This window comes from Rousettus aegyptiacus, unplaced genomic scaffold, assembly GCF_014176215.1.
Source record: "Rousettus aegyptiacus isolate mRouAeg1 unplaced genomic scaffold, mRouAeg1.p scaffold_m13_p_8, whole genome shotgun sequence".
Classification (NCBI taxonomy): domain Eukaryota; kingdom Metazoa; phylum Chordata; class Mammalia; order Chiroptera; family Pteropodidae; genus Rousettus; species Rousettus aegyptiacus.
The window spans coordinates 85,303,932-85,326,088 of NW_023416311.1; the positions used below are offsets into that span (position 1 = coordinate 85,303,932).

Here is a 22,157-nt window from a genome sequence, read left to right on the forward strand (position 1 = left end):
GTTGATAATGGAATTTATTAGAGTTTCTGTTTTGATGGTGACTAATGGAGGTATGCCCCTATGTTTTAAAAGTCAGTTCAACTGGCGTACTTTCGTGTTTATAAAGGATAAATTGGCTCAATGTATTAGTCAAGGTCAAACAAAACTAAGGGGTTTCTTTACAAAAGGAAAGTTTCAAAGGCGTAGGTATGGGAAAAAGGGACAGTGCAGTTAGTCCAGCGCCAGCAGCTGCCAAACTGTTACCACTTCTAGGCACCAAGGAACAAGCAGAGGAAACAGTTACTAGAACCCAGGCAGAGAGTCACACAAAGGCCTGGAGTAAGACAGAGAGGCTCGGTGAACCCGCAGGGAAGAACTAAAGACAATAAGTACTCCCATCATACGCAGCTCCCTCCTGCTGGACACATTAGAGACACAGGAACTTGCATCTCCACGGGTCAGCGTTCTTGGGTGGCATGCAGGGTGCTGGAGGGAGGAGAGTGAACTCCCGGGGAGCAAAGAGAAGAAACCTGGCCCAGTCCTGAAAGGGAGCTCTGCAAACTAAATTATTGATGCAGTACTTAGCATCAGAATGAATTCCTCTCCCAAGGTGCTCATTTCTAAAAGCTCTTATTGAATAAAAATGGGGGGAGGGGAGAAATGATGAGCAAAATGGGAACACAGTTCTCTTTAACAGAAATTTATTTTCTATTCTTTGGAAAACTCACTTTTTCAGCTGATGTCCCAATCCAAACCGCTCTTTTGTGGAAATCTGAAAGACATCAACGGTGGGCACTGCAAAGAAATAAAAAAGTTAAAATGTTCAGTTGAAAATTAACCATCAGCTGGGGGGGGAGGGAAGTAATATATATAGCTGTGTGTGTGTATATACATATAAAAAATGTTACATCTATATATACATATTTACATATCACATAATATGTAGCATATACATACACATTTAAAATAGTGTACGCATAGTGGTATACATCACTATTTATGCCTTACACATGCAGATTTAAGATCATTCTTGATCATTATATGTTATATACTAAGGTATATGAATATAAATGTATACTATGATAACAATGAAGAATGATCTTCAAAAAATATATTAAGTGTAAACAGCAATATGTAGTACAGTGTATATACTATTGTTCAAGTGGAAGAGAGATGCTTGTATATACACACACCTTTTGGGGGGAATAAAGCAGTGTAGGATGAGAGCAAAGCATAGGAGACTTACTATTTACTGTACACCCTGTCATGTGCTTCTTATTTTTACAAGGTATATGCATGTCTGTAAGTTAGTAACTTATGATGTTTATGAAATTAATAGCCTCTCATAAAAGTCACTCACCACTCGTTATTCGCTAATGTTACAGCGTATCTGAGGGCACTGTGCCGGCCACTACAGATAGCGTAGTACAAATACACACAGACATATTCCTGCCCCCATGAAGCCCTAGGCTAGCGGGAGGAGGCAGGCAAAAAAAAAAAAAAAAAAAAAAAAAACAGGTAAGAAACCAGAATGGTACACAATGATAAAAAATAAAGAAGGAAAAGGTATGGGGGCTGAAGGTTACGTGGGCACAGGTTTCACCATTAGATAGCATGGTAGGAAGAAAAGTGTCCCAGCCAGAGGAAACAGCAAGGGTACTGCCCTGAAGAAGAAACACTGCAATACTGTAGCAACAGCAAGGGGACCGGTGGCACAGGGGAGGAGTGGGAAGGGTACACATCAGAAGATGAGGTCAGACGGCTATGGATGGGCAGTGTGGGATGTCTGCACAAAGCAAGGGCAGAAGTAGGAAAATCTAGCCAGGAGCTTACACTAATTGGGGTAAGAGATATAGTGGCATGGATCGGCGGATGTGGTGAACATTTTGGGTTCGTACTTTCTGGGAGAGCTGATGGATCTTGCCGATGGACTGAATTTGAAGTATCAGAAAAAGACAGAAGTCAAGGATGAAGCTACGGATTTTGGCCTGAGTAACCAGAAGGATGAAACACTAACTGCTAGTATCTGAGACTGCAGGAGAAGCAGGTTCGGAGAGTGGAGAAGATCAGCAACTTGACATTGAAGATCTTAAATTTGAGACCCTTATTTGGCGCCCAAGTGGAAAAATTAAGCGGACAAATGACTAGAGAAATTCGGCTTTTAGGCATTCAGATAGGAGGAATGTACTAAAGATATATATATATTTGGAATAGCCAGAATAGACGTATTTAAAGGCATGACAAGGCTGGATGAGGAACCATTGAGTATAACTAGAGGAGAGAAGTCTAAGGATTTAAGCCTGAGCCCTGCAGCACCCATAGACTCAGTGAAGAAGGCTGAAGAGAAGAGGCTAGGAGGATGGGGATTCCAGAATGCTGCTGATCTGGACACACATTCACAAAAGGACACACATTCTCAAGGAGTAGGGTAAACAACTTATCAAATGCTGCTAAATCAGTTAAGATGAGAGGACTCAAAACTGACTATGTGGTCATTAAGGGATTTTTAACTCACTGGTGACAATGCCAAGAGCAGTGTGTGTGTGTGAAGTTATGGGTCCAGAACCTGGCTGGGGCCTACTCAAGGGGAGAAAAAAGGAAAGAAAATAAAGCCGAGACAACTCTAGTCAAGAAATTTAACAATCACGGGAAGCGGAGCATTGAGGTGCTAACCTAAGAGTGTTTTGAGGTCAAGAGGGGTTTATTTTAAAGATGAGAGAAATATTTCTTGGCTGATGGCAGTCTTCTAGAAGAGAAAGAGACATAATCAGTACAAGGAGAGAGAGAATTGCTGGAACGAGGTCTTAATTAGGAGAAAGGGGATGCAAGCTAACATGCAAATAGAAGCCTGACATTACACAGGAGCACAGATACAGCCATTCACACTAACGGTCGGGGTAACAGATAATTAGAGTAAAGATCGTCTTAATAGACATTCTCAGACCACACAAGCTCCACACTGTAAACCAAACTGGTAACCACAATTGCCTCACTCCCTGTGTGGGCCATTATTCCTTGATACAAACACCCTGCTGATCAAAGAAAATTGGTGTTAGTATCGCCAATTGGTTCCTTTCCTAAAAACATTCTAAACCTTACACAGAGAGTGAGGAATACCATGCGCATCAATCCCACCTGTCCCAAATGCAGGGCTACAGATATTCGAAAGTGAACAAAAAAATCTTAATATCTTAAAAACTCGGGGGAATTATTAAAAAAAAAAAAAAAAGATGATTAAACCAGAACACATTGTGCTCTCTAAGAAGATTTAAGAAGACACAATCTTCACAAGCAGATGGAAAAGTGACTGGAAAGATGGAAGCAGAGAAACAAAAGGGACCTGGTTTAAAAAAAAAGGTAGAAAAATCCAAAAATCCAAAATACATTAAAAGAACTGAAATCTTCACTGGAGGAAATTGCGTAAGATATATATAGGGAGAGAGGGAAGAGATAGTAATAGACACAGATATTTATCCAGAATATATGAACTATTCCTACAAATTAATAATATGAAGACCATAACTTATTGATATTGTGACTAGAAAATATTACAAACATTGATTTAATCAGGAGTATAAAATCTGAATGCTCCCAAATTTTGGAATATACTGAAAAACCTTCATAATATGTTACTTCCAAAAATATTAGAAAATTCAAGTGAAAAACTCATGTTGCTATTAAAATTGATGAACTTGATTATTACAATTAATTGGATTTAATGTATTCATATAAGATGTTAAAAATGAATGAAACTGGATATAGAACGTATGGGAACCCAGTACTACCTATGCAATTTTTCTTTAAATTTAAAAATGTTTTAGATTAATTTTTAAACTGTTTTAAAAAGTAATAGATAACCAGTAATCAGAATATCTATTGTTATATAAAAGTCCCATTAAACAAACAAATAGTAAACAAGTATTTAGGAATAAACTTGGCTAAAATTAGTGACCTACTACAAAAAACAAAAAAACAAGAAAACAGAAGTGTACTGACATATAAAACTGGAAACTACAAACAAATATTCCTTTCTAAGGAAAAGTAAATATTATAGGAATGTCTATTCTTTCTAAATTTATTTCGAAGTTTACCTCAAACAATCAGATTCCACACAGAGTTTCTTTCTGGGGGCAAGAGAATGAGGAAGAACTTAACAGAATACACAAGTAAAATATTTTTATGTTTTAAAAAAGGTGAAAGTTATTCAATTTTTCCTTGTCTCATATAATTTAGGTTGGGAAGGCAATGAGGGCTGCTTAAGATATGCAGAAATTATTCTAATACTCTGATCATGTAAACGTAGAGATACCAATAGTACGATGATTTGCACAGGAAAACATTTTAAGAATGTCAGTTGATCACTTTAAACTAAAAGCAGCCCTCGCTGAAATCAGAAACTAGACTTATATACCAGCAATTCTTAAAAATATATAATATCTTAAGAATTATAACAATTGTGTCCTTTTATCTAAAGTAATATTTCCCCGTGTACAATAAAATAACCCTTATCTTTAATTTCAAAGTGAGTAAGGATGTGAATTTCTTCAATTCTTATCATTCCTTTTCACACACAGATATATTATTGCCAGCTTAGTGCTAGCCAAATATTATAGTTCAAATGTATTATTCATACATTTCCAAAAACCTAAGAATAAATGTTTTTCAAAGAGAACTGTTAACTAGGTCAGTCTAAACCTTGGTTTAGTCATCCACTTTTTGCAAGTTAATTTTACTATAAATGCTGATAACTTCAAAGACATATTGTAAAACAGTCAAGAAAATTTTTCTGGTCGTTTTTGTTTCCAATAATTAAAATCATAAACTGGGATAAAACCTAATGTTTTTTTCTGGGATAATAAGTTATGTTACTTTTTAGCGTCACTGTCTCTAGTTCTTGTCATATATTTTATATTACTGCTCATTTGAAATCATATATTTCCCTCCAATTTTCTCTAAGAAAAAATATCCTTTGGGAAATTTGCTAGTAAGATGGCAGTGTGAGTAAACAGTGTGGAACAAACCTCATCTGCAACCAGTGCATAATGAAAATGGAAGAAAACCACCAAAAGGACCAGAAACTTGAAAGAATGCCATCCCTGTGTGAGATACTTCTAGAGAACTTTGCTACAAATAGAGCAATCCTAAGGGGCCCTCAAGGGCTGACTCAAAATTCTCCATTCTATGAAAAATTTCAAAGCTAAAGGCTGACCACTATTAACACATCTTAAAATAAAGGGGCAGATGAGCCACCAAGCAGAGTTTGCCACAGGGCAGTTTCATAAAGGGCTGGTTGGCCTGTCAGGGCTTCCTCCTGAAGCATATGCTGACTTCTCTCTTGCCCCCAGATCCACATTCTAAGGTCGGGTTCTCCTAGAAACAGACCCTGAGCGAAGATTCGGGGGCAAATAATGTACTATGGAACTGCTTCCAGAAGAAACCAATAGGAGATGTGAAGTGAGGAGGAAGACAGAAAAAGAGGAAAAGTAAGGGTACCACTTTGAGTCAGGTTTAAGCTTCAGACTGATTCTGTGGGTAACCATGGAGCAAGTCTGTCCAGACTTGAGGCAATGTAGCTGAGCCACAGTACTCCCACACCAGTCACACAACGGAGAACTCCCAAGTACTTACCTGCTCTCTCCAGGAAAAAGGAAGCTCTAATGTGTCTGATGTCTAAGCTCTAGGGTCCCAGTGTGAGCTGTTGGCAACAAAGCATTTAGAAGCTGGGGATAGGAGCACAGTGCTGCTATAAGGGGTCCAAGGGTGTCAAGTGTGGCACCAAGAGAGTTCACAGCCCACCCTACTCCAGAGGTCAGATCTTAGAACTAATGTATCGAGAGTAGATTAAATGTGGAATTCTCTATGTTCCATATTCTTAACATAAGAAATCATATGCAAATGACACTAATTTCTGAAAGGAGTGCATTTCAACTCCTGCTTCAATACTGAGAAAACTAAACTCCAACTATAGGAGATGTGAAAGACTGAATCAGGAAAAAAATTCACTTAATGGAGAAGACAAAAGGGAAAACATTATAAAATACTCAGAAGTGAAGGATGAAAGACTAAGAGAAATGATAAACGACATGAAGGACAGAGGTATTAGATCTAATCTACATTTATCGGAGTGAGCAGATAAAGGAACATTAAAATAATTACATAAAAGTTGTTTTGGGGGAGTTAACACCAATCAAAAATAAATATATAAATGATTATCACAGAGAAAGAGAAAAAATAGCCCAACGCGTACACTTAGCAAACACAAAGTAGATTTCTTAACAAAAAAAAAAAAAAATTTAAACACTTCAACATAAACTAGCATAAGTTTTCACTAAGGAATTTTTGCCTTTTTGGGGGGAGCTATTATTACTCCCTAAATTTATATACTTGGTCAAGTTTGTCTTGTTTAAAAAACAAAGGGGTAATTCTCAAGTATAAAACGAAAAAGCATGACCCTCATGTTTCTTTAGTTTACAAACTATTAAATATGTAAATAAATAGAAGTAAAAAAAGAATTAAATTATGGATGAGTTGTGATACTAAATAAGTGATACTGAATAATAAAATCACCTAAATACAAATTAAAATATAATTCTTACTATATTCATCAAACCATGCAATTATAATAAATCTTTAAAGAGATTTGTGGGAAAAAAAACCTACCTAAAGTTGAAGATTATATTGAAAAATGAGTAACAGTGGTAAGATTACATAAAAGCATGCCACATTCTCATCTCACACAGATGGAGTTAGGGGGAGTAGAATGAACTGACCCAATTTTGTTCCTAACCCCAATAAAGTAAAAAGTTCTGACCTGAAGCCTTTTTCTTTTAATCACTACAAGAATAAAATTAAATGGGCACATTTCAAATCATTAAAGAAAGAAAAAAAATTATACAGCAGAATATGTGGTGAAACAGCAAGATCATAAGACCTATAGGCTGGAATACTACACAGATATTACAAATCGTTCTATTTTTAAAAATTTAATGATGAGCACAGTCTCATGAGCTAACATTAAAGTACATAACTATTTATCAATTCAATGCCAACTTTATCAAAATAGACCGTGTACGTATAGAAAACTGAGACACCAAACTTTTTAGTCTTCTCAGTACAGGATTATAGCTATTTTTCTTCTTTATTACATTTCTATATATTTAAAATAATTATTTGTCTTTGTCCAGCACTAAATCACATCAGTCACTACTATCTTATTTGTATTAAGAATTGATTATTTAAGTAGAATACATTAAACAAAGATGGAAAAGAGGTGACAATAAACATTTTCAAAATGAGAGATTTTCTCATGTTTCATATACTTGAAAGAACAGCTATTTTTCTTAGGTGGAAACTAACTGTAGATGTAAGTTTCTCGATACTAAAGAAAATGTGTAGAGACCACAGTAAAGTATGCATGGCAGATTAAAGATGGCCACAACCTCAAGAGGTACCACCTACGTCCCTGTTCTTGGGTTCTGGGTGGGTTCTTCAACTACTATGATCAACAAAATACCGTGGAAGATTCACAGATCCTTTGGAAAACTTGCTTTTAGACCCTGCTATGAAATGCCCAAACCACATGAAGAAGTCTGTGTAAGGTAGACTTTCTAGTCAAGAGCCCCAGCCAAGCTCCAAGGTGGCGCCTGCATCAATGCTAGCTATCTGAAAGTCTAGCATCATGAGCATCCAACCTAGTGGAGCCTTTAATGACATAAGCCTCATCAACAATCTACCAAACCGCAAAAGCATGGGAGACTCCAAACGAGAGTTGTCCAGTTGAGTACAAAGAATGGGAAGAGGTAAGTTATTTTAAGCCACTACATTATGGAGTGGTTTGTTATGCAGTATACGGAATAATATGAGCAGATACAGGTGTGTGTATGTGTGTGTGTGTGCGCGCGTGTGTTCGTGCGTGCACCTTTGTGCATGCACGCATGTGCACATTAGTAGGCAGGGAAAACAGATTTAATCCAGTAAGTCTTAGAAAGATTTATAATAGGATCTTTTGTTGTAAACAGCTATCAGTTGAGACATAGAAAAATCATCCCTTAAGGTACTGGAAAACAGGAATGTTATGCTTAGGATAAATTCATCAGTAGTCAAAGGTGAAAGAAATAAACATTAAAATTAAATCTCAGAATCAGAGACGTAATTAAATCTAAGGGCAACTTAAAATATACTTACTGAGCTTCTACTACATGCAAAAATTCTCTTTTAGACTTTACTGTGTCTGTTTCAAAGCAACTTGTCAACTTTTGAAATCCATACAACTAAATGTTAAATGTTTGTTTCCAGAAGTTATACTGGCAATAAACCATCTTAATTAGGATACAAGTATATTTAAAAGTATATTTATTATCAAGATAGCTGTAATTATGCTCAGAATTACCAAGTGAACAGTTATTTTGCTTAATGTACAATGCACAATTACTTAATATTCAAAATAATAGAGAATAAAACTAACCTGGTCCATTTAAATACTGTGTGAGTGAACAGTGTAGTCGGACAATTATAGGTTCTGTTCGTATCACTTCCCAAGCCACAGCAATCTCCTCCTGTGCAAATATATTTTAAAGATAAATTAGTCATCTTTTAGAGTTCTTGATGTACTTTTCCAAAATTAAAAAAATATATATATATTTTTAACTTATTTTGAAGAAATGTATAAATCATTAAGGCCTACAAATCATCTCAAAACCTACTGGTTTCTGAAAAGAAAGCCAAAGTATTCTTAATTTTTGCCTTCTACATAGAAAATTAAAATGAAAACTTAAGAAATAATGAAGTAATATACTAAGAGCCCATAAATTTCAGCATATGTATTATGGAAACTAACACAAATATATGTATTTTATAAATATAAAATCTCTGATTTTTCAACCAATCATAGCATTTCTTCATAAATCACTCTGAAAAAGTCAATATGTTACTAATAGTATTACAAGAGAAACAAACTTAAATTTCTTTCGAGAATAAAAATAAATGTTTTTTAAATATATTGATCGTATTGCATAAGTTGATACTTACATCAAGAAAGCTAACATCAATATGCAGATCAATATCTACATCATCGATGGCTCCATATTCCCTGAAAGCAAAGATTAACATTTTTTTCATTTTCCTAGGTTATTTTAAATTAAAAATGTAACCACTAATTTTCATCCCTGATTTCCACAGACAGCTCAGAAATGACTGTGAACATGAATTAACTTGATCTAGTTGGGCTGTTGTCTTCTGTGATCTATTTATACCACACAGACATCTTTCCATCGTTACATACATGCATATGAATGCATAAATTCAAGAGTTGTCTGGTTCATAGTTTCAACCATCCCCAGTTCTCTGTGGCAAATTAAACAGTCTTCACAGGTGACAGCTCCATTTTCATTGTGCTCACTGAGGATGAAGAGCTGCTTTTAGGGGCAGTGGGTGTAATTTATTGCCTCAATAATGCATTCATGAATTTTCATTCTGTGTTAGACATCGATGGTTCTAAAACTGCTTCAGGTACTCTGCCACTTAAATGCCACTGTCTTTTCATAGGCAGCTCTAAAAGTCCGACATATCAAAAATTAAAACAAGTAACAACGGTTATGTTCCACATGAAGACACTACAAAGACAAACTTTTCCCCAGTCCAGGTAGTGCCAAACATGAATCTCTATTTTTGATATTGTAATAAAATTATGAAGTTATAAATGCTCTCTTAGTGAGAAAGAAAACTATAGAGATAAGGGAAATGATAAAAGTTAACTGCCACTATTTATTGAGTATTTATGTGCCAGAAATTGTTCTCAGGATTTTACATACATGTGATCAGAATGCACTAAAAGAACTACTACCACTCCAATTTATATATGCATTAACCGTGGCTCAAAGTAATAAAATAAGTCACTCATCATATCACTCTGTAGCGGAGCCGGGATTTGTATATGTATGTCCTACTTATTTATGCAAGTGTTTTATCAGTTCAATATTCAATATACTTTCACTTTGTGTTAGAAATCAGGTCAAACATTAACGCATGATCTCATTAGGTCCTGATCATAGTGTAACAACAAGAATATTATTACTATCCTCATTTGCAAATGAGAAAACTTTAGGGAAGTGAAACAAGTTGTCAAAGGGCAGGTCAGAAGTGAGTGAAGTCAGACATTGAATTCATGTGCAACTTAAAAATTGTACAGTATCTGATACATAGGAAGTACTCAATGAAAATTACTGTGTATTATATGTATATTCGAGTAATGTTAATACAGTACAAAATTGTGGCACTTTTATAGGGTTCAGAAAAGACATTTTTAGTGATTAAATGGTTTTATATACTTTGATAGATAAAGGAGTCTAGAGAGTCTTTTTGCTTTTTGATATCAATGACTAAAAAATGCAACATAATAGAATATAATAACTTAGCCTCTATGCTTTCTCCCTTCCCCCCTTAAAGTATATCAACACATTTTCATTATGTACAAAATTGTACTTTTTATTCTTTCATGTAATATTTTTAAAGGTTAAAAGAAGAGATAAAAATTATTCATATAGGAACTAACTTTTAAAATTGCGTATACATTAAAACATGTTATCCATAAATAAGAACCTTTACAATCTTATGCAATTTTAGATATAAAAATAAGCCAATTTAGTTATTAAATTATATAGAAACTAGGACACAGAAAAAGCACACGAATCATTTCTTTCATGCTAGTTCAGGATTCAGTAAATATTCCTGTAAAGGTCAAGATAGTTAATATTTTAGGCTTTTTAGGCCATATAGAGCATCTGTCCCATATTCTTCTTTGTTTTTTATTCAAAACTCTTTTATTTTTATTTTATCTTATTTTTTATTATGGTGTAAGTGGTTAATGAAATCCAGTAAGTTTCAGGCGTATGTTTTAACAATATGGCCTATATACATTGCATTGTGTGTTCATGGTCCATAGTTAGATTTCCTTCTGTCGCCACATATTTGACCCTTTTTATCCCATCTACTCTCCCGCCTCCACGAAACCCTTTTGAAAAGCAAATACCACTTGCAGCCCATGGGGCTTTTCAAAAACAGGCCCCATGCATGGCCCAGTATTCATAATTTGCTGACCCTGAATACTAGCAAATTATTCATAAATACAAGAAATCAAATATCTATAGCTAGGCATGTTAAAAGAAAAGCACTTTTAAATGTGATGATGAATACAGATTACTAATGACGTTGAAAAGACATTTCAGTGGGGTGAAGAGACCTTGACTACAACCATTCCCAAGAAAATTATAACAAATATGTGCAAACTTTTACCTGAAAAGATGTATGTTAACAGCAGAAATTGGAAAATAAATGAATGTTAAATAAGGAAATATTTAAACTGTAGCACACTGCTATGATTTTAAAAAATTACCCCTTAATAAAAAAGTTGATATAAAAATATTTAATGTCCTCAGAGAAATGTTCCAAATACACTACTTACAGAGCAAAGAGATTATCAAAAAAGTATGGATACCTTTTAAAAATAAAATAGAAACAGGAAAACTAAAAGAAGTAAAAAGAGTACTTATATATTAACTATAGATTGTGGTTAAAATTTATTTTTAAAATGTTATGCATTTTCTAGAAACATATGTACTTTTTCTATTAGAAAATGAGAAAGTGAAAAATGAACAAAAAGTAACTTGTAATACCACTCACTACTCAGAGATAATTATTTCGCTTATAGCTCAGTCCAGTCTCTTTTGTATATTAATATTTCATATAATATATGCAATATATTAAGGATAATATGGTATGTTAGGGATTTTTGTCCTGTTCTTTCGCTCCTTCCATATGAGATTTTTCTATATTGTGAAATATTCTTCAGAACCATTTGATTTAAATGGCTGTATTTATATAAATAAAATTGCATAACCCAACATTAGGTAGCTTTCGATTCTTTTTTTACACTATAAATATTGATAAATAGCCCTCTGGATAAAAAGTTACATGCATCTGTCTTCTCACAGAATAATTTCTAGAATTACTGAGTGAAATAAATGGTATAACTCCATTTTGTAATCTTGAGCTATGTATGTTGTCTAATTACTATTTTAAAAGTTCAAAACAGTACGTCATCATACCAGCCATTTTCCACGGTCACCATTTCCCATCGCCTCACCATTATTAACCATTTTTTTTTACCCATCTTTGCCAGTTTTATAGGGCAAGATAACCTTTATTTGGGTTTATTTATAATGGCAAGACTTGGTATGTTTAGAAGCAGAGAGAAAGAAATCGGAGATAACAAAAATCAGTAAAAACCTTACCCACAATTGTTTTCTTCGTAAATAGCAAAATTTCCAGACCACATTAATTGAATTTTACCAAGTTGTGCACAAATACAGAATTTTAAGGAGGCAGAGGCATTAAAGATTTGCAATTAATTGGATTTGCAGGTGTAGATCTGTAAATAGCTACACTTTTTGTTTTTATGCCACACTTCAAAGAATTCACAATGCTGTGCATATGCAAACCAATTTCCGTTTTGATGCCCTTTTTATATAATGCCAGTAATTTCATGTTTGCCACTGCAAAATTACAGAAAGTGTGATTACAGTCTGTCCAGATGCAGTGACCCAGTCGTCAGGATTGCTTCTATATCTGAATACTTTCAGTAGCCCCAATCTCATGAATAGCAAATGCAGAATCAAGGCAAATGCTTCAAATATGAATGCAACTTGAATTGTGAAGTTAGATATCTGATTGTGTACTGAATGCTGTATTGGGTGTATAATAATTCAAAATAATTTCCTGCACTGCCTGTATTATGCACTGTGAAGAGATCACATCACATTGAACTTGAACACTGTTTTAGGATAAGGAAAACAACACAGAAATAATCTAATGCAGTTCTTTCTTTCTGAAAGATAGGGTTCGAAAGCACATTCTCCATAAATTTCTTTCCAGACATCTCAGCTACTTTTACCATATCTTGAAATCTGGCCGTTTCTTTTCTTTCTTTCTTTTTTTTTTTTTTTGGATATTTACATACAACTGTTTATTTAAGAACATATAAATGAAATATATTTTCCTATGAACATGTATTATTGAGAGCACTTTGTATTAGAATTCTTGGCAATCGAGTCTCCTGTTTTTTAATGGATTAACCAAGACAACATCCTCGTTAATGAGACATTACATACATACTCACAATATATTTAATATTAGACCATCTATGATGGTCCTCTTTTCTATGTGAAACTATAGCCTATTCATGATAGTACTGTGATATTTTATAATACTATCTGATCAAAATTAGCAGTGATTGTGTGGTTATAAAAATATATTTTATATATTTAGCCTTCCCTTCTTAACTGTCAAGGAAATTATACATATACACACACATACATGAAATTCTACTTAATGTTCTCGGGAAATAAACCTCTATTGCTATTTAGTTATTTCTGCCTTCAACAATTGGTCAGCTATATTTTGAGAAGAGATTTATTTTGTGAAGAAACATGCCTTCCTATGACATCTGAAACTCAACAGCTTGCATGTCTATCTCTGCATGCCTTCTCAATGTGTTTTTTTGCTCAGTGTGGGAGAGATATTTGTGAATGGGCCAAGAAATATGCAAACTCAGTAGTCAGAAACCTTGGCAGATTAAGGCATGGGCAAGACTGTATCCAGGACAGATATATACTTCTGCAAAGGAAAACAGGGCTGAGATCCAAGAAAGAAAACCCAGATAAAATAATAGTGTATAAGAGGTACAGTATAAACAGTTGCTACAACTCTGCCCTTAGCTTAAAAATCCTTGGTTTTGTTTGAGGAAAATATAGGTGTTGGAGTTTAAGCGACTATCTGGGATCTGTCATGCTGAAGCTTATGTCAAGATTATGTACCAGTGTTTTTGGAAAATAATCTTTCTTTTTTAATTTTTTATTTATTTTTATTTATTTATTTTGGTGTGCCACCTGTCACCACTTTCCGCTGGTTTTCAGAGTCAGACTGCTTTTCCCCCTAGGTTCTGGAGGCAGAAGTGAGAGAAACAATATGCTAGAAAGGACATTACAACGTCCAAACCACGATCTTTTGATAAATGATTTATTTCAGTGTAGGTTAAGCTTTATTGGAGTAATAAACATCCTCAAAATCTCAGTGTTTAACAATAAAACAAGATCTATATCTCAGTCCCACTACATGATTACTATGGACTCAGGGGAGAGGGCTAAATGTTTCTCATTGCCTTCACTAAGGGGCCCTGAATGACGGAGTCCAGACAATACGGGAATTCACACATTAGCACTCACGCTCACATTTCACTGACCAGAACTAGTTTTGTGTCCCCGTCTAACATGAAAAGCAGTAAGGGAAACACAATCCTACCATGTGCCAGAAGAGGAGAACTAGAAGATTTGTAAGCAGTTTTACTGGTCACTACAAATGAAAACCTAGAAATCCAGAGAAATTCAAGTAGTCCATCCCGATTTATGTGGCAAACATTTGTCTTTCCTTTCCTTTCCTTTCTCTCTCTCCTTTTTTCCTTTTTTTAGAGCTATATGGTAGGGAGGTGGGTCCGAATACAGTAGTATAGGCTTCTCAAACCTTAAAAACTCCTCACTATGCCCTCCCAAACGTCAACTCCAAAAGGCCCTAATATAATCACCCACCCACAAAAAGTGATAGTCTATTAGTAAAACAGGCATAATCTTGAACTCTTCCAATCTCTATTATGTACCAGTCACAATTAAAAGGATAGACTATTACTCATATGGCTTCAATTTTAAAATGGAAAATGATATGATCATATAGTAAAGAACACTTTATATGGGGTGGAAGTTTGAAACATTACAAGCAAATTATCAGAATCATCATATAGTTCCCAACCAGATGAGAATTCTCTGACTTGTAATTCCTTACTCTTCTAGAGATGTTAATCTCACATTTTCAGATGGCGCTGATCAATTTTTTTTATAAACACGTGACTATAGTAGTAAATTTATAATATAAAACATAGGGTTAATAATGTTCCCCAAGAGACCTAACCTACTTCCTGTACAAGAGCTTATGAATCAAAATTGTCATCAGTGTTTACAAGTATGGTTCGATACAACCAGTATTCTGCTTTGGGATGATATGGCTAGGTAGAGCTGAAATGATCTACTTTAATAAATTTATCATCAGTCTCTTTTTATATATTCTTCTTCAACCTTTTAAGAAGACTTTGTCTCAATTGAGACAATCTCAGTTATTTCCATCTCTTACAGAGAACTCAGATGTGGTTAGCTGCCTTTCTCATTAGATATCACATTAAAAAAATGACACAGAATAGACTATTATGCATATTGAGGTACTTTTGTTCTTCAAACTCCATTAAGTTCTTATAAACCTCAATTAAGTAAAAGAACAGCTAATTAGAACAGTCTGTTTTCAACAGACTTAGAACTTTGCAAGGCAGATGATTCTAAGACCTTATGCCTAACTACTCCTTTTCCCATGTGTCCAGTCCTCAGTACTGGAGACTAGACAGGAAAGTCGTTCTTACTTATTTTATGTAAATCAAATTAGTCCTGCTGAGATTCACCTTTCTATCATTAGACCTCTGGGAGGTTATTTATTCTAGAAACATCCTCTGTAGCTAGAGAAAATCTAGAGCAGGCAAGAACATGGCTTGCATTCATTAAGATTTAAATTGGATCAAAACTTATAAGTGAAATAAGCAAGGAGAAAAAAATCAAAACCACTTATGGCTTTAGATATTTCTTTTAAATAAAGTTCCAGATATTTATATAATTTCAACAGTTGATAAATTATCAATAATTTCACTAATATAGAAAATACTAATATAAATGATCACAAGTGTTTAATAAATGCTTGCTGAAGAAATCAAAAAAATTCATATATATGTTACAGTATAATTGCCTAGACAACATGAAAGTATGTGTTTAAATAAAGTCTTAAAACTATAAGAGCAATCGACATGTGTTAATATAATCTTCTAAACAAAAATACGTGTTTCAAATGAAAAGAAGTTGAATTCTATGTTGTATTGTATGATTAATTATATCTCATAGCCTTTTTTTTCCCCAGTGGAGGAGGTTAAATTTCTGTAATTAAAGTTTCAAGTTTTCAAGCAAAGTTCAACTAAAGTTAAAAAATAAGTCATTGTTTTAGACTATTTATTGATTGTTACTAATGCCTTCTTCATTTATCCACTTATTGAATATCTTTATTTCCTACCCTGGAGCCATAGCAGAGGTCAACAATACAATGATCACAGCTCATTTGCTAAAACTTTGAAAATTGCAAAGATTTGCTTTTCCAATTATAATCCAAATCACTCTCACTCAATTGCAGCCTAATATAACTCCAGGAGTGGGAGGGAGGGTTTAGGAATACAACCCGAGCTTATTTAGGCTGCAGGAGGCTGTCAGTTTCCATTTCCACAGTTAAAATGAAATTTTGGCAATTATAAATAAATTAGAGCTGTGTTGTACTTCCCAACTAAAAGTACTTATTTGTTCTTTCCAAATCTGGACATGTCCATTGGAACGATATGTTCACATTATCTAAATAACCAGGTAATGAGAACATCTTTCATAGATGTTGCCAATGAAAACAAACAAGAATCCACCAGATTATATTTCATATATGCCCTGTGCTATGCTAAATACCAGAATACAAGCATGTTTAAAAACCAAACCAAAACAAAACAACGCACGCGCGCGCGCACACACACACACACACACACACACACACACAGTGCTGCCCCAGGATCCATGGAATTCAGTTCAGTGGGGAAGAAGTAAACCAATAATTACAAGACAAAGGAAGTATGATAAATGAGGTAAGAGCCAAATGTTATGGGAGCCCAGGGGGCAGAATAACTAATCTGCATTGGCGATTCAAAGAAGGCTCAAAGAAAAGCTGACCTTTGGACTGGGCTTGAATAAAGAGAGCAATGGAGGTTGTGGGTGAAGCATTGTTTGATAATGGAAATGCTTGTTCAAATGTCTACTGTCAAGAGGGAATATAGCACATTTGGAGATGGCAACAAATTCTGGCTTTGGTGGATAAGGCTGGAACTGAGGTCAGGTTAGGAGAGGATTCTGGAATTCCAGGGAGTCAAAGAACAGGAATCTGAAATAATCAGATCGTGGAAGGTAACTAGTATGGTAGCAGAAAAGGGTTTCTCTTAAATTAGGAGAGAAAAGAAAGGTAAATAAGGATGGTGGAGGCTTCTGAATGATTAAAAGTAATAAAAAAATGGTCTGGAAATTTATCACCAAATAATATATTAAGCAAAGGAAGGATAAAATACATTATTATTCAAATAAATACTGTGCAAATTTACGTCTTTTTTTCCTTTTCTGTTTTTGAGGGGCCAGATGACATATCACAATGTGATTTGGTTACCAGTCATTATGCATTATTTACTTTTATTGTTCACACGAATGTGCTCTTGATTTATGATAACATGATAGCATGGGCCCAGCTGGCCAAAACTATTATAGGAACTGATTATGACACTAAAGACTGATATTTTATCAAACTACCTTTCCTAAATAACTAATTTCTTTAATGCAGTCAATGTAATCTTAAATCACTGCACACACACACACGTACACACAACATATACCCATAAATATGCCATTTTGTATAAGTAGAAACACAACAGAATCTCTCAAATATTTTCAAACAGAATTAAGCTCAAGAAATTTCCACTTAAATAACTCCAATAGAAAATCCCAATGACTTACCAAATAATGTTACTTTTTATTCACCAAAGGTATTTATTTACCTTAGAGAAACTGCATGTGGGCCATATATCTCTCTCACTGCTGACAAATCAGCTTCGAGCTGTGGGTGCTTATGCAGTTCCCCGTCATAGTTCACCTGGTGAAAAGGGATGGTTTAGAAGTGAATTAGGGGTAAAGAGAATCAAAAGAACCAAAAAAAACAAACTGTCTCTTGGACAGGTCACCGTATAGGTTCTGCCATGGACATTTTCTTTGTCACTTTCATTTAAAAATATAGATAATTCAGCAATATATTCGCATAAGTTCTTAGGTTCACATATGTCTAGAATAATTTATCATGTTCAAAAAGCAAAATTAGACTGCTTTGATACGAAGAAAATGCAAATGTTAAGAGGAGTGAAATAAGTGTCTGGCAGATAATCTAAAAAACTTCTAGACTGAATAGCTAGACTGAAGAAAAGCATTTACTTCCTCTCTGTAAGAATTAGCTGTGAAAACACAAATCAAAACTGGAAGAATTACTTTGCATAACGTTAAAATGTTACATTGGTTAAAGAATCATTAGAAAAAGCATCCCATTGCTGGAAAGGCATGTTGGAGAGAAGAAACCTAGTTTTATTTAGGTCCCTAACTCAACTGCCTTGCATATGCTTGGGTGACAAATTATTGATTTTTGACTCTGAATGAATAAATTGACTTGCATTCATTTATGTAATAAACTTTGGCTTTAAAGCACTTTTTTAAAGCAGGATCTCATGTTTAACATGTTACCTTCTCTTTATATCATCCAAGTTACAAAGTATATTTGATCAAGTTTACAGAAACAGAACAAGACACCTTATATAGCCATATCCTAAAATGAATGGCTTCGTTTAAAATTTTAACATGATCCTAGAACAAAAAATATCTATACGCATGTGGCTATGCCATTTTCATGTCTATAAATTACAAGGTTTCTTCATCCCAACTTTTCAACAAACATTTCACATTAGTACAAGAGGAAAAGGAAAACGATGAATGTGAATAGTGGAGATGCTCAATAATTAGGGCCCATCGATTTTTATAAAGGTTAATCATTTGTTTAAAATTAACGATGCACACTTTTATTAGAACTGTCATCATTTCAAAATACTGACTGAGCACGATAAGCTTAAGAAATGTGGAAAGTCAAAAGCATAATTAAATGCCGTTGTGCAAAATTGCACAGTAGTAAGACAACTTCAGTATAAATGATTACGGTCAAAGAATTGCAAAAGTAACCTTAATTTTTGAAAATTTGTAGAATATGAGAAACAGATTATACAGATTTCCTAGTTACAGAACCGTGAACAACACATAGCTCCCTCTGATCACAAGCATGGATTCCCACTGGCACACAGATGGCTATCACTAACTTTGAACGTGGATGTTTGGAGAACCTGGTGTGCTTACCTGTCCTCCATAATAGAATTCTTCAGAGTCATTATCACCTTCAGAATCTTCTTCCACTGTACTATTTTGTCTTGACTCCTTAAAATGATATAGTAAGAAGACAATGTCAATGTTTAAAAACCAGTTGGCTTTTTTCTGAAAAGAAAGTATCAAGTGGCCATAACAGGAGGACTTGTTCATTTCATGTGGATTTTATGTGAAAACATTCTTGGTGTAATAGGAACCAAAAACAAAAGGTAGTAAAAGACAGTTTTATGGGGTCATTAAACTCTATGTACATATTTCTTAAAAATGCTATTTTGCTTATCCCGAGTTGTACAATTTAGTTTTTGATGTATATATAAAAAACTATGTATAATCAATTACAACTTTGGTTTTATTTTGATAAAAGATCCGACAAGCACATACTGATGCAATTTTTATTAAAAAGTTCCTCAGCATTATTTATCCCAGACTGTTACTTCCACTGCCAACTCTGTACAATGATATGAAAAGACACTTTGAATCCAATAATATAAAAATCAAATTATGAAAATAAGTATGAATTATATTATGAGGAGAACTTCCAGTATATTGAAATTGTTTTAGATTTCAGATTGCAAAAGGATATTTAATTAAATATGCTTAAACTTGAAGTCTGAGTTTCTAATTAACTGAACCACATCTGTTACGTGTCTAAAGCACAAAAGATGAAATTCATCTACAGTAACTAATGGTGGTATTCCTATTCCCAGCACTGTTAAAATAATTAGGAGAAAGGTAGCCTCCTTTAGACACAGGAATCTATTAATCCAATGCTCTGTAATCATCCCTAAGTTTCAAGACCAAATTTCAAATTCTTAAGGAAAATATTTAAAAAAAACAAAAACAAAAACCAGAACAGGGAATTTGGGTTTTATACAATGCTAACAGTTTTTGGTTTCAGCAACAGTATTTCTACATCAGTGATTTTTAGTGCAGATAAAGGAAAGTAGGATGAATTGTACAACAGTTAGGTTTTATATGTACTTTAGATTTAAAACAGACATTCTGTCTATGATTTTAAAGGAAGCTTCCTTATCTGAGTTAATTTTAGGCCTCCACCACCCTTCTCATACAATAAACCCCATAAGCCATGAAATTGAGGTTCATTCACTCTACGCAATTCTAACCTAAACAGTAATTATGATATTAACTACAAACACACAGTAAATTTTAAAAAATATCTGTATTATGTTAAAGAAACATAAAATATAATTTACATACCTCCCCATTTTCCTTCTGTAATTTGGATTTTATGGATAAGCAACAATTAATGTCATTTGTCTTTCTTAATTCTGAAAGTTATATTAAAACATCATTTTAGTTTTCAGTATGCTATTTATCAAACATTCATACATTTCAGTATTAAAACACTCTTTAGGTGAGTCTCTTTTTTTGCAAGAAATTAAGAGATTTTTAAAATTATATTATGCTGGGAAGTTACATAGTATATAAGCTATTCTGATTTTTCATTGCTCATAAAAATATGGTCTAACTAAAATGCCACTATTCAAAGTCTTTCATTTCTCATTATATATTTCATGGGCTCCAGACTGCTTTAAGTATGCTTTTTAAATATTGTTTGTCTAGCAGTATCATTATGCATGAAAATATTTTCATATGGGCAAATATCAACATAATACATTTTAAAAAGACTTTTTTAAGCATGGTAAATTTATGCACTTAAGAAACTGTTAAAAAACAAATGCACTTTAGATAGAAACTTTGTAAGAGGGACTAGATTTATATCTATTAAAGATTAATATCTGTTACACAGGCTAAAAGAAACCAAACAACAAAGCTACCTACAATCAAAAAAATATTAACCTAGAATAAAACATAGTGTATTCCTATTACCTGTTGCTATTCGATGAAAAATTACTGGAATTGGCTCTGTAGTAACTAATACATCTTCATCATTTTCTGAACTTGACACATAAGTGTTATCTGCAAAGAAATATGGACAATTAAAGACAAGTACCTCAAAAAAATACATGCTTTATAAAAATATAAAGTTAATTCTACATCAATTCTAACACTAATGGAGCACACACTAGTGCTCTGATTACTGTCAGAAAAAAGTGAAGTAAATTGCAAGTTTATGTGCGAACTAATTATAAAGGGCCTCTTGAAAAATGTCTGCATCTCCTAGAGAAATAGAGACTTTGGAATAGACACTACGCAAATACATCTGTAACACCCCATGTGGCAATGAATTGGCTGGATGCAACTGGCTGCCCCACCTCACTGAACAGCATCCTTTCCAACATCCCTATCTTCTACAGGAAGCAGAATGAGTTACGGGAGGGAGAGCCTAAACAAGAACACCGGGGTACAAAAATGAGCCAGCATCAAGTCATTAAAGGACTCTGAGCTACAGCCTTTGTTGTAAATCATATTTCCCACAGAACTCTAATACATATATTTAAATCGATATAAAGTCTTACAATTATTCTTCTTCCACAAATTAATTTTATCTAAGTTGTCTACACAAGTTGAATGCATAGAACACTGTAAGTTTCTTATGCATCATCTGTTTACTCTGGGAAAAAAACATCTTTATAAATTTAGGATTTTTCCCTGATAAATAATGATCATCAAGTGTATGGTAATATAACATAACACAGCTGTTTATTCTACTTTGCTTATTGATGATTACAGGGCACCCGTGAGACAACTATCTAACAAATACTTCACCAATTCATTAAATGGTCCGATAATACACTCGATCAATGATGTATAAAATATAAAAAAATACAAATATAAAAATAAAAGTATGAAATATTCCCAACATATAATAGAAGCCTGTGTCAATTTCTGTTCAGGGAAATGAGTGTTGATGACTGACTAAATATATGATAAAAGGTCTTGAGCCAAGTTTTCATAATATTGTGTTAGTCCACTGAGAATGTGATTTTTAATTGATAGATATCTAAGTTATTACTTTATTTCTAAAGGAACATGCGTACTGTTTTTAGACCCTGAGTAGTGAGTAAATGA

At 33.9% G+C, this 22,157-nt stretch overlaps 1 protein-coding gene across 2 annotated transcripts in view; it reads right to left on the bottom strand.

The window, feature by feature from the left end:
* PARP8 (poly(ADP-ribose) polymerase family member 8) overlaps positions 1-22,157 on the bottom strand; it is a 149,403-nt gene that overhangs the window by 45,016 nt on the left and 82,230 nt on the right. For both annotated transcript variants that reach the window (XM_036226194.1, XM_016121324.2), the window contains exons 5-11: positions 21,015-21,104; positions 20,382-20,452; positions 19,137-19,214; positions 17,747-17,841; positions 9,007-9,067; positions 8,444-8,534; positions 708-774 (exon numbers count right to left, since the gene is read on the bottom strand). In XM_036226194.1, coding sequence (XP_036082087.1) covers positions 708-774; positions 8,444-8,534; positions 9,007-9,067; positions 17,747-17,841; positions 19,137-19,214; positions 20,382-20,452; positions 21,015-21,104 — 553 coding nt within the window. The remainder of the gene's footprint in view (positions 1-707; positions 775-8,443; positions 8,535-9,006; positions 9,068-17,746; positions 17,842-19,136; positions 19,215-20,381; positions 20,453-21,014; positions 21,105-22,157) is intronic.